Here is a 14015-nt window from a genome sequence, read left to right as displayed (position 1 = left end):
GTTTCGGTTCCTGCTACTAAAAATATTCAAGCAGAATTTCTATACATTGTTTAAGCAAATATTTTCATGCTCACGTGACACTTAATGGTAGCATGTGGAAATCTTGTGAGCTTATATGCCAATGGGTAGTTGAAAATTATTGCAGAGTTGATTATGTTGGAGTTAAAAAATACTGTATGTATACCACGATGTGTATTCAATTTGGCCTTAAATGACTAATTTAGTGGGATATATTGAAGATTTTATAAAATTCTGTGTCTCCCAGTTTTAGGGTTTAGTAGCTTTGATATATATATTTATATATATATATATATATATATACATATATACATAGTTCTTAATCTTAAGTGTTCTCTTGGTTTTCTGAAGTGGGGTTTTTTCAGTGGTGTTTTCTTGGTTTAGTAAGATTCAGATGATTAGATTTGGATTTAATAATCCCACAGTGGGGAAATTTGGTCGTCACAGCAGCATAGAAAAACAAAAGGTGCACAGAATATGAAAAAATTTTACAAATACATATAAGCAATAAGATAGATAAAAAAACAATTAACCGCGACTGGTGACAAATGAACTCGGTAGAAGTCTGGTTTAGACAACAGAATGTTCTCCCACTTCTAAAGCTGACAGGTAGTTTAAAGTAAAAACAAGACTCAGCTGTTGAAAACCTGAAACTTGAAGAACTGGTAAAATTGCTCAAATGCTTACCAAGCTGCTGTGAATGACAACCTGGAATGTGCAATACAAAGAGAAAGTATATTATGAATAACAACAAACAAACCTGATGAGCAAATTGTGAAAATGTGAGAAAAATTAACAACAGAAATTTCTTCCAACTATTAAAATTGCTTGCATACTTAGCATTACATTTTGCCTGAAATGACTAATTTAGTGGGATGTATTGAAGATTTTATAAAATTCTGTGTCTCCCAGTTTTAGGGTTTGAAAATAATTGCACAGAATTTCATAAAATCTTCAATACATCCCACTAAATTAGTCATTTAAGGCCAAATTGAATGCATATAATGGTATATCTTCAGTATTTTGTAACCCCAACATAATCAACTCTGCAATCATTTTCAAACCCTAAAACTGGGAGACAGAGTTAATTATGTTGGTGTTAAAAAATACTGTATATATACCACCATATGCATTCAATTTGGCCTTAAATGACTAATTTAGTGGGATATGTTGAAGATTTAAAAAAATTCTGTGTCTCCCAGTTTTAGGGTTTGGTAGCTTTGATAGCAATACGTATATATATATAGTTCTTAATCTTAAGTGTTCTCTTGGTTTTCTGTAGTGGGTTTTTTCAGTGATGTTTCCTTGTTTTAGTAAGATTCAGATGATTAGATTTTGACTTTATTAATCCCACAGTGGGGAAATTTGGTCATCACAGCAGTGTTGGAAGAACAAAAAGTGCACAGAATATGTAAAAAATTCACAAATACGTATAGGATAAAAGCAATTAGATATATAAAAAAAATAATTAACCGCGACTGTGGTGACAAATGACCTCGGTAGAAGTCTGGTTTAGACAACAGAATGTTCTCCCACTTCTAATGCTGACAGGTAGTTTAAAGTAAAAACAAGAGTCAGCTGTTGAAAACCTGAAACTTAAAGAACTGGTAAAATTGCTCGAATGCTTACCAAGCTGCTGTGAATGACAACCTGGAATGTGCAATACAAAGAGAAAGCATATTAATAACAACAAACAAACCTGATGAGCAAATTGTGAAAATGTGAGAAAAATTAACAACAGAAATTTCTTCCAACTTCTAAAATTGCTTGCGTACTTACATTTTGGGTAAACCCAACGATCAAGACTCTCGTATTTGACTTTTGTCAAAACTTTTCCGACCAGTTAATTTTTAGGTTTAAGTTTCTTATCTTTGAAATGTCACATCACAGCATTGCCTTAATCTGCAACCTATAAAGGCCAAATCGCAACTCAAAGTCACCTCTGAAACTGAGGATGTTATGTTTTACTTTGGACATAAAATGTTTTCCAAATTAATCTGTTTAAAATCTCTTTCTGCAAATGCACAAAAGAATTCAGAACAGCCACAATTCAAACACAAAGACAACTAAAAGTCAAAAGGAGAAAAAAAAAGTAAAAACAAAATGACCTTGCAAGATATTTGCTGTAATATGAACGAGTTTTACCTTTTAATAGACGCTGCTATCTGATGTTAGTCTGCACACGTTAAAAGACCCCTTTTGATAAATTTTAAGTTTTGCAATGATGTTGTTAAACTCCCAGATTGCTTTGAGATGATCTGATTCTATGGTTTCAGTTGAATACAAATGGATGCAGTGCATTGAACCTTATATTATTTAAGATCACAATACTCTAACTTAATTATGCATATAGGATTTTTTAATATTAATGCTGCTTGTCATATCACTAGTAATCCATCTACTAATGTGGCCAAAGGCTGCAGGAAAAAGCTGCATTCTACAGATTTTACACTTGTCAATATAGAAAAAAATTGCAACCTGTGAAACAGCTATTTGATACAGAAGACATGAGCGTCCCTTTAAAGAATTCGCTGTGCTGCAGAGTGATTAGTTGGTGCAATGTGTTCTCACTTCAATTATTATTTGAAACGGCATTTAAAGGGCTACTTTCCGTCCCCTTATATGAACGAGGTAATCGGAAAAATTTGCAACACCGTAAAGAAAAATCAAAGTTAGTCTCTCACCTCTGCATGAGAGAAGGATCATCACAGTGAAACCACACGCAAACTGTTGGATAGCCATTTCAGCGACAACTCTTGCATCTCGTCTGCGACCTTAAATATCAAAGTCTGCGTGCTGAGCCCCTCCTCCAGTGTCATACAGTTCATAAACATCTTCCATTCACTGACCAGACATCATGCTTCCTGAGAAAACGCAGTCAAACATGTTGGACCTGAAGCCTGTGTGCATTGAGAACATACAAAAGCTTCTTACGCAAGGAATGCATTCACTGTAATGTGTAAGAGGTCAAACCTAATTTACCAAACGGGTCTTGAATGGAAAATAACAATCCCGAGACAGAATCAGGGAGGTTTGTTTATTTTACGTTCACCTGAGGGTCTGTTGTGTGTTTAAGTGGCTTCAAAGAAATTGTCTTGTTTAAGGCCAAAGGGTGGATGTTGGTGTGAATACCAGAAGCTTCACTTCTCGGTTTCGTCACATTATGTCAGTGACAAAAGCCTCTAATACTTTGATCCTTACCTTATTCTGTCACTGTTTTCTTTGGGAAAATAGTATAATCAAGGCTCAACGTGATTATATAACCGTAGAATGACCATTGTCGCCACAAGTGGAAAGAGAGTGGAAAAAGTCTGTCAATTGAACAGACACCCTGAAACACTGTTTTTTGAAGTTTTTTTTTTTTTTTTCGTATTAATGACGGGATTATGTTCAGATGGACTGCCAGAAAACTATTAGGGAGGAGTAACTTTAGCTGGCAAAATCTTGATAACTGCAAAAATGTATAGACTTTGAATTTTATAAGAAAAGTTGAATAGGAATCTATGAAGCTGGAGGCTTTTGCAAGCCAAATTCTAGCAACACTCGTTGGTATCACAGCTTAAGGCCCTTCTGTATCGGCCTCATGTTTCAGATTCCGTAAGCTATGTCCACTTTTATATACAGTCTCTGGGTTTTGCTAGTTTCAGACTAACGTAGTTGTTGTTATCATCCCACATTTTTAGCAAATGTTCTTGTTCCTTTCTAAGTGCCAATGGACGTTTTGGTCTTGTAAAGAGGTGAAGTCAGATACATTGATGGCAAATAATGTTGAGGGAGCTTTAAAAATAACATTTAATTCCCACTTATTAAAAGTTGAGGTTGTGCCTGATAGTCAGCCCAAAATCAAATTTGATTGTGTGAAAAGCTGCAGTAGTTTGCTGCATATTTTGAACGTGGGACAGAAAAACTCTTTATGGTTTTTACGCTATTGACATTTTTTATGGTTTTATATTATGTCTACTGTCTGATTAAATATGTGGAAGGCCCAAGAGGACATAATATCTCCTTTACATGTAATAATCAAATACAAAGGGCAATGAAAAAGTTCCAAGGCAAAGCAATTTTTGGGGGAACGGAAAGGGAGTCAAATTCGCCCAGTAGGCAAGGTAGGGAGCGATAGTTTGGTTGTGTGGGTACGTAACGTACTGTGAGCAGGAATGCTGTCATGTTGGGGAACCAAACTGCCATTGCGCCACATTTTAGGCTGTTTCAACCAAATTTTTTCCCTAACGCCAGAGTAGGACTCAGTGAGACAGTCTGACCCAGGGGGACGAATTCACGATGCACAACCCCACTGAGATGAGTTGCACTTCCCAGCCAGGTTACCTGGCACAAGTGTGTAACCATTAATAATCCTTTCTGAGGAGCTCCAAGGGAATGACGGGGGAGGAAATCAAACCTCAGCTTCCGATGTTTCTGATTTCCTCAGCAAGCCTACGAGGGGAATTTTCACCACGTACATCAGACACTGTAGGTTTTTACACAAAGGTCTTGCCAAGTTTTCATCGTGGGACTGCAAAGATTTTGCTCATACATATGTTTTATATTCAAATGGATCAAATTATTACATGCAATTTGAAAGCAGTTGCTTGAAGTTATTAACCCACAGAAGATAATCCCTAAATCCCCCTCAGCTCCACACAGCTTTTTTGTGTCTTTTCGCTCTCTTTTTGGTTTTTATGCACCACAACTTTTCTGTTTTACTTCAGTCTCATCACTCTAATCCTAGTTCCAGATACAACTAACTTAAGCCAAAAGAAAGCCTTTGTTGTCTGGTACATTTGCTTTGTAAAAAGTGGATTCGTCAAACAGACAAAGAATATCAGACTTACATTCATAAGGTGGCCAGAAACTCGAGTTTAAAGGAGTGCTTATATGTAAATGAAAACTCCATAATTTTTAAAAAAAAGTTTTATTTGTTAATGACAATCAAAAACTTATAGTTTGACATCACTTCATAGTCAGAGCAAGACTTCGAAATGATTAAAAAGTGATTGAAAATGAATAATGTATTTCAGAGAAAACCCAGCAGAACCCCATATTGGAGAAATTATCAAATGGTTATCATTTTATTCTCAATCAATCGACTGATTCGCACATTACTTTGGCTTTACTTGTTTACTGTTGTAGTCTCCAATCTTTAACAAAACATCATGTTTCCTAAACTTTTTTGTCACATGTAATGTGTTTTGTTCGTAAAAATCTTTGTAAACTAAAGCTGTCAAATACATTTTGTGCAGTAAGAAGTACAACATTTCCCCCTAAATTTCCATAAAGTGCCATGAAAGCGAATCACTCGAATAAAGTAGAAGTACCTCAGATTTGTACTTAAGTGCAGTTACATTACACAACTGCCAAACAACACATGGAGCAACAGAGCAAGAACCAAGAGTGAGATGAAGTGAGTGAAGTGGATCAGGTTTTCACCACTGCCAAAAATGCTGTCATCAGGGGTTGTGGGTGGCCGGTGTGTTGGCCAGTGTTGGCCGGGTTGTTGGACGGGTTGTTGGACTGGTGAAGTTCGTATCGCTGTCATTACCTCGGGAGTTGAAATCAACGAAGCCTGGTGCCGTGCCGTTGATGTTCTCGAGGGTCCAGTACTGGTACTGGGACACGCGGGCGTAGACTCCAGGTCTTCTAGGAAGCGCGCAGCCTACACCAAAACTCACAATTCCACTCTGGACCCACCGACCCCCGTCTTTGGACATCATTGGACCCCCTGAGTCTCCCTGTGAAAAGAAATCGACAGTATTTGATGAGACAGAAGGGTGTCTTTGAGAGTTGTCTCGGAAGTGTCCACCCTGCTGAAGCATGAATCTATTTGGAATATCTTGTTTTAGTGTGACCGCATTGGAAATAAAAATATGTGAACATCAAACTATCAAGGTATTTGCAGATCTAACTGGGACTTATGTAGGGCTGCCCCCGAAAAGTAGTACTCACCTGACAAGTGTCCTTCCCACCATTTTCGAGCCCAGCACAGATCATGTTCTCTGTGATACCGATGATGTCTTCGTAGTAGCAGTTACACTTATTGTTTCCCACTATTGGTACATTTACCTCCTGCAGAATATTGGGCAGGTTTCGATCACCTGATTGGAGAGATTTCAAAGCGCAGATATTTTTTTGTTCAGGAATCCAGCAGAAGTATTGTATTTGAGTTTTTGAGGTCGTCACTTGAAGACAAAAAAATAAAATATATCTCACTGACCAGCAATGACATTAAAACCAGTGACAGGTGATATTCTGGAATGGTGCATATTTCTAAGAGAGAAACCTGCAATTTAACAAGAAGCAACAGTGGAGTTGTCATTTGCTAATTATTGTGGTAATTATCATTCAGGCAAAACCTCCAGCAGAATGCCAAATACACTTGTGGGAAATGAAAATACTACCATCGCTGCAAAGAAGACATGCTGCCACCGTAAGACCGAGCAGATCAACGGGCTAAAATTCAGTGTATTTAGTTCAAACTTGAGGAGCACACTTGGTAGCTGGGTCAGATCAAGGTCAAATCATGTTCCCGACAAACACAAACTTCGGTCAATCCATTTTCACGTACTTATACTTATGTTCAGTTAAAAAAAAACTTGCAGCCGTGACTCCTCACCGTGTTATGCAGTGAGCAGATGTCAACACCCATTGGTTGGTGATAAGGGAGCCTCCACACCTAAACGTGCCATTCCTGAACAAAATGGCCTGCCAGGGCCAACTTCCCGGAACTGCATCTTGACCGCCAACGATTCTGCTGACAGGGCGGGAAATCAAACTTTAACTTCTAATGTTTCTCATTTGCTCAGCTGGGCAGTGAGGGAATTGCCAAGTTTTTAGTATAGACCTGAATAGATTGTTGGTAACGCACACTTTTTATATAAAAAAATGGATCACTTTAATAAATGCAATTTTAAAGCTTGTAGTTATAAATCCACAGAAAATGATCTGTGACCTTACAGTTCCTCTCAGCTCTATGGAGCTTTTTTAGTGTCTTTCAGCCCTTTTTCTTTGTTTTACGACTCACTGCTTTTCAGTTTTCTTTTGATCTCATCACTCTACTCATTCTATTTCCAGATACGGCAAACTTCCAGACAAAGTTGGCAAATAGCTGATAAGCAACAGCAGCAGCAGAATGAATATAAGGGTCGCCTGAAACTCAACTTTAAATCGGTGTTAATGTTTCTTTGTGTCTGCTGGATGTGTAAATGACAACTCCAGAATTCGTTTTTTTTGTTGATAAAAGTTTTATTTGTTATTGACGATCACAATCCTTCCATTTTACATCACTTTTTAGTGACACCTGCAGGACACTCGCTTTGTCAGAGCAAGACTTCAAAATGATTAATATAGTTGAAAGAAAAAGCAAGAACAAATCCCCATTTTTGACAACTGATAATAATCAATAGTTGTCGATTAATATTCAATCCATCAACTAATCTGCACATTGTTTCAGCTTTTTTCATGTCAACTGTTGTCGTCCAATCTTAAACAAAACATCCCGTTTCAAAAACCTTTCCTACGTCTTGTTTTTCGTAAACAGAGAAACTAAAGCTGTCAGATGCATTTTGTGAAGAAAGAAGTACAATATTTCCCCCTAAATTTTAGTAAAGACCCATAAAAGTAAAATACAAGTACTTCAGATTTGTACTTAACTGCAGTTACATTCCACCACTGCCAGCCAACACATGGAGCAACAGAGCAACAACCGAGAGTGAGATGAAGTGAGTGAAGTGGATCAGGTTTTCACCAGTGCCAAAAATGCTGTCATCAGCGGTCGGGTATGTTGGCCAGGACGTTGGCCGGGATGTTGGCCGGGATGTTTGCCGGGATGTTGGCCGGGATGTTGGCCGGGATGTTGGACAGGTGAAGTCCACATCCTTGTCAACACCCGGGGAGGTGAAAGTGACGAAGCCTGGTTCCTTGCCGTCGATGGTCTTGAGGATCCAATCCTGGTACTGGGACAAGCGGGTGTAGGTTCCAGGGTAGTTTGGCGGGTGGCAGCTGATACCAAAACTCACGACTCCACTCTGGACCCAGCGATGGCCATTCTTGGCCATCAGTGGACCTCCTGCGTCTCCCTGTAGAAAGGAATTGACAGTAGTTGTTAAAACAGATGTGTGTAGAACCTGTCTACAGGTGCTGAAGAATGAATCCATTTGGAAAACGACAAATGAAACATGGCCGACATGAACTTTTCTCATCAACTAAGGCTTAGTACATACTACACCGGGACATCTTTGACGAATGCCACAACTTCATGTTCCCATTTCAAATTAAAATCCCGAGTTTCAAATTCAAAGTCCTTGAGCGTATACTCTGTCCAGCCGTATACTAGATTTAGACTTGGTCTTGTTTCCTTGGCTAAAATGGGTTAAAGACCTTGTGGAGCTTACTCTTTACTGAATGCATAAAGTTCAAACTTATGATTTTGTGTTTTCAGATAATCAGTCAAATGTGGTTTTACAAATAAAAACTATGACAAAATATAATAATTGACAATGATCAAAATGAAACAAAAACTAAATTAAAAGTTTCCTATTAAGAGTCAAAATTATAAAATATATCAGTACTTATTCAGGGTAAGCTAATGATAACCATTATTTTGCATGCAGTGAATTTACTTGATGCAAAAGCTGACTTGTAACTGAAACTGGAAGTATATATTTCACGATACTGCAGGTCACACTTCTCTCTGTGTAAATAAACCTCCCCCCTGGCTATCAACAAATCATTAGGTATTAACACACAAAAAGTATTCCTTACGTAACATGAATCCTTCCCTCCACCTCCGAATCCAGCACAGAGCATGTTCTCTGTGATTTCGTAATTGTCTTTGTAATAGCAGCTGCACCGATTGTTTCCCACTATTGGTACATTTACCTCCTGCAGAATGTCGGGAAGCACATTGCCATCTAATTGGAGAGATGTCAAAGCTTCGTAAGGAATCCAGCTGTAATATTGTAAAGGAATGTAAATATATATTATGGCTTACCAGTTCTACCAAACCCAGTGACCCAGCTGCTAGTGCCACTGTAAAAAGTGCTGTTTTCAGAAGCCAAGCAGATTGGCTTAATGTACTTTGTAAAGGCCACAGGAGCTGACAGCTTCATAAGACATATGTCATTATCGAAGATGGGGGTGTTGTATTTCGGATGGCAAATGATGTCTTCAAGAGTCCGAGACACTTCATTGGGGTTGGCACCGGTCAGGTTGTAGCGGCCCAGAAAGATCTTAGTGCGTTGGAGTTCATCACTTGAAGACAACAAAATAAAATATATCTCACCGACCAGCAAAAAAAAATACATATATATATATATATATATATATTTATATATATATATATATCATATATCATATCATATCATATCATATCATATCATATCATATCATATCATATCATATCATATCATATATCAGTATACATATATCAATATATATATATGTACCATTAAAACCAGTGACAGGAAGTGAAGCATATAGAATAATAGAACATCTAGCCAATAAATCCTCCCTTCATCAGGATCATAATGTTCAGTTTTTGTCAATCTGATTGATTTGTTTTAATATCATAGTAATTTTGGAGACTGTAATTGCTGGTGCTTTTGAACTATACTAACTTGAAGTAAAAAAAATAAACATCTCACATCAGTAAAACCAGTGACAGGTGAAGCATAAAGTATCATGGCACAGCAATATTTCCTCCCTTCATCAGGATTCTAATATACAGTTATTCAATCTGATTGAGAGAGATGTTTTCATTTTAATGGTGATTTTGTGATGCTGTTGAACTGTAATTGGTTATAGTGAGAGCTTTTTGTTATTATCTTGTTATCTTGTTCACACAATTTATTTCAATGAAAGGGAAAAAAATAGTAGCAACACTAAACTGGGAGCGTTTTTCCCTGAGTCTCATTTCTCCGTCTTTTGATCAGATGTGTCCGAGACAAGAGCAAGGATGTAAATACAGGAAGGAGGTCATTGGATTCTGGACTAGTGCTTATTTCTATGAGAGGAAACTCATGGCATTTGCTCGTAAATGTGGTCATTATCTACTAGGGAAAACCACACCAGCAGAAAGCCAAATACACTTAGAGGAAACATCTTGAAAATACTATACCACTGCTGCAATTGGAGGACTGAGCAGATGAAGGGTCTAATATTCTGTTAATTTCACTCAAACTTGTGGAGTCAGATCAAGGTAGAATCACGGTTCCAACAAACACAAACTTTTGTTCATCCATTTTCACATTCTTGTAAGAAAATAATGTAACTTGGAACATGTGCAATAAAAACCAAAAATAAAAACTCGCTGCCGTGACTCCTCACCGTGCTGTGCAGCGAGCAGATGTCAGCACCCATTGGTCGTTGATGAGGGAGCCTACACAGCTGAAATACCCATTTAAGTACAAAGCGGCCTGCCAGGGCCAACTTCCCTCACTCGCATCTTCACGTCCGATGATTTTGCTGTCTCTAGTGCCGCAATCTGACAAAAGACTAGAGTTAAACTTGCACATGCAAGTAGTTGTCAGTTATGGTACTCAATAGTTGTCAGATTGTTTTTGTTTTACCACCCACATGGTTGCAGCATGTTTCGGTTCCTGCTACTAAAAATATTAAAGGAGAATTTCTATACATTGTTCAAGGAAATATTTTCATGCTCACGTGACACTTGATGGTAGCATGTGGAAATCTTGTGAGCTTATATGCCAATGGGTAGTTGAAAATGGTTGCAGAGTTGATTATGTTGGGATTAAAAAATACTGTATATATATATATATATATACCACTATATGCATTCAATTTGGCCTTAAATGACTAATTTAGTGGGATATATTGAAGATTGTATAAAATTCTGTGTCTCCCATTTTTAGATTTTGGTAGCTTTGATATTTATATATACATATATACGTATATACATATACATATATACGTATATATATATATATATATATATATATATATACGTATATATAGTTCTTCATCTTAAATGTTAAGTACTTCAGATTTGTACTTAAGTGCAGTTACATTCCACCACTGCCAGCCAACACATGGAGCAACAGAGCAAGAACTGAGAGTGAGATGAAGTGAGTGAAGTGGATCAGGTTTTCACCAGTGCCAAAAATGCTGTCATCAGAGATCGGGTATGTTGGCCGGTATGTTGGCCGGGATGTTGGCCGGGATGTTTGCTGGGATGTTGGCCGGGATGTTGGCTGGGATGTTTGACAGGTGAAGTCCACATCCTTGTCAACACCCGGGGAGGTGAAAGTGACGAAGCCTGGTTCCTTGCCATTGATGGTCTTGAGGATCCAGTCCTGGTACTGGGAGACGCGGGTGTAGGTTCCAGGGTAGTTTGGCCGGTCGCAGCCGAGACCAAAACTCATGACTCCACTCTGGACCCAGCGATGGCCGATCTTGGCCATCAGTGGACCTCCTTCGTCTCCCTATGGAAAGAAATTGACAGTAGTTGTTAAAACAGATGTGTGTAGAACCTGTCCACAGGTGCTGAAGAATGAATCCATTTGGAAAACGACGAATGAAACATGGCCGACATGAAATTTTCTCATCAACTAAGGCTTAGTACATACTATACCGGGACATCTTGGACGAATGCCACAACTTCATGTTCCCATTTCAAATTAAAATCCCGAGTATCAAATTCAAAGTCCTTGAGTGTATACTCTGTCCAGCCGTATACTAGATTTAGACTTGGTCTTGTTTCCATGGCTAAAATGGGTTAAAGACCTTGTGGAGCTTACTCTACAAAATGCATAAAGTTAAAACTTATGATTTTGTGTTTTCAGATAATCAGTCAAATGTGGTTTTACAAATAAAAACTATGACAAAATATAATAATTGACAATGACCAAAATGAAACAAAAACTAAATTAAAAGTTTACTATTAAGAGTCAAAAATATAAAATATATCGCAGTATTTATTCAGGGTAAGCTAATGATAACCATTATTTTGCATGCAGTGAATTTACTTGATGCAAAAGCTGACTTGTAACTGAAACTGGAAGTATATATTTCACGATACTGCAGGTCACACTTCTCTCTGTGTAAATAAACCTCCCCCCTGGCTGTCAACAAATCATTAGGTATTAACACACAAAAAGTAGTCCTTACGTAACATGAATCCTTCCCTCCACCTCCGAATCCAGCACAGAGCATGTTCTCTGTGATTTCGTAATTGTCTTTGTAGGAGCAGCTGCACCGATTGTTTCCCACTACTGGTACATTTACCTCCTGCAGAATGTCGGGTAGCAAATTGCCATCTAATTGGAGAGATGTCAAAGCTTCGTAAGGAATCCAGCTGCAGTATTGTAAAGGAATGTAAATATATATTATGGCTTACCAGTTATACCAAACCCAGTGACCCAGCTGCTAGTGCCACTGTAAAAAGTGCTGTTTTCAGAAGCCAAGCAGATTGGCTTAATGTACTTTGTAAAGGCCACAGGAGCTGACAGCTTCAGAAGACATATGTCATTGTCGAAGAAAAGGGGGGTGTTGTATTTCGGATGGCAAATGATGTCTTCAAGAGTCCGAGACACTTCATTGGGGTTGGCACCGGTCCGGTTGTAGCGGCCCAGAAAGATCTTAGCGTGTTGGAGTTCATCACTTGAAGACAAAAAAATTAAATATATCTCACTGACCAGCAAAAAAAATACATATAAATATATATATTTATGTATATATCATATCACATCACATCATATATCATATCATATCATATCATATCATATCATATCATATCATATCATATCATATCATCATATCATGATATATATATATCATATATCATATCATAACATCAAAACATATATATATCAGCCTTACCATTAAAAGCAGTGACAGGTGAAGCATATAGAATAATAGAACATCTCGTCAATAAATCCTCCCTTCATCAGGATCATAATGTTCAGTTTTTGTCAATCTGATTGAGTTGGTGAAGCATAAAGTATCATAGAACAGCAATATTTCCTCCCTTCATCAAGATTCTCATACACAGTTATTCAATCTGATTGAGGAGATGTTTTCATTTTAATGGTGATTTTGTGATGCTGTTGAACTGTAATTGGTTATAGAGAGAGCTTTTTGTTATTATGTTGTTATCTTGTTCACACAATTTGTTTAAATGAAAGGGAAAAAAATAGTAGCAATACTAAACTGGGAGCGTTTTCCCCTGAGTCTCATTTTTCCGTCTTTTGATCAGATTTGTCTGATACAAGAGCAAGGATGTAAATACAGGAAGGAGGTCATTGGATTCTGGACTAGTGCTTATTTCTATGAGAGGAAACTCATGGCATTTGGTCATAACTGTGGTCATTATCTATTAGGGAAAACCACACCAGCAGAAAGCCAAATACACTTAGAGAAAACATCTTGAAAATACAATACCACTGCTGCAATTGGAGGACTGAGCAGATCAAGGGTCTAATATTCTGTTTATTTAGCTCAAACATGTGGAGTCAGATCAAGGTAGAATCACGGTCCCAACAAACACAAACTTTTGTTAATCGATTTTCACATTCTTGTAAGAAAATAATGTAACTTGGAACATGTGCAGTAAAAAACAAAAATAAAAACTCGCTGCCAGGACTCCTCACCGTGCTATGCAGCGAGCAGATGTCAGCACCCATTGGTCGTTGATGAGGGAGCCTCCACAGCTGAAATACCCATACATGTACAAAGCGACCTGCCAGGGCCAACTTCCCTCACTCGCATCTTCACCTTCGATGATTTTGCTGTCTCTTCTGCCGCAATCTGACAAAAGACCAGAGTTAAACTTGCACATGCAAGTAGTTGTCAGTTACAGTACTCAATAGTTCTGTCAGATTGTTTTTGTTTTACCACCCACATGGTTGCAGCATGTTTTGGTTCCTGCTACTAAAAATATGAAAGGAGAATTTCTATACGTTGTTTAAGGAAATATTTTCATGCTCACGTGACACTTGATGGTAGCATGTGGAAATCTTGTGAGATTATATGCCAATGGGTAGTTG

General features: G+C 37.9%; 2 protein-coding genes across 2 annotated transcripts; both read right to left on the bottom strand.

Moving 5' to 3' along the window:
• Positions 1-5356: 5356 nt before the first annotated feature.
• On the bottom strand, positions 5357-10371 carry LOC138203807 (transmembrane protease serine 9-like). Its single transcript, XM_069158800.1, is given in 9 exon segments — positions 5357-5512; positions 5514-5747; positions 5962-6110; positions 6493-6512; positions 6629-6763; positions 7837-8090; positions 8776-8924; positions 9005-9242; positions 10339-10371. Coding segments are annotated over 9 exon segments (1368 nt in total).
• Positions 10372-11033: 662 nt separating this feature from the next.
• LOC138203806 (trypsin II-P29-like) lies at positions 11034-13807 on the bottom strand. The gene is made up of 4 exons (XM_069158799.1): positions 13620-13807; positions 12368-12630; positions 12139-12287; positions 11034-11453 (listed from the first exon to the last, which is right to left on the bottom strand). Exons 1-4 carry the CDS (start codon positions 13805-13807, stop codon positions 11034-11036), a joined length of 1020 nt encoding a protein of 339 aa, XP_069014900.1.
• Positions 13808-14015: the final 208 nt, after the last annotated feature.

This window comes from Embiotoca jacksoni, unplaced genomic scaffold, assembly GCF_022577435.1.
Source record: "Embiotoca jacksoni isolate LCO1_2020_lvr unplaced genomic scaffold, fEmbJac1.0.p SCAF_24, whole genome shotgun sequence".
NCBI lineage: Eukaryota > Metazoa > Chordata > Actinopteri > Embiotocidae > Embiotoca > Embiotoca jacksoni.
Note: the sequence above shows the minus strand (reverse complement) of the source record. Positions and strands in the feature narration are given on the sequence as shown.

Bases quoted from the DNA above. Each gene is read 5' to 3' on its own strand.
- LOC138203806 (XM_069158799.1), bottom strand. From the start codon at position 13,807: ATGTGCAAGTTTAACTCTGGTCTTTTGTCAGATTGCGGCAGAAGAGAC. The intron at 12,288-12,367 runs GTAAGCCATAAT...CTCTCCAATTAG, and splicing joins CACTGGGTTTGGTATAACTG to ATGGCAATTTGCTACCCGAC. The intron at 11,454-12,138 runs GTAAGGACTACT...TTCTTTCCATAG, and splicing joins GAGGGAAGGATTCATGTTAC to GGAGACGAAGGAGGTCCACT.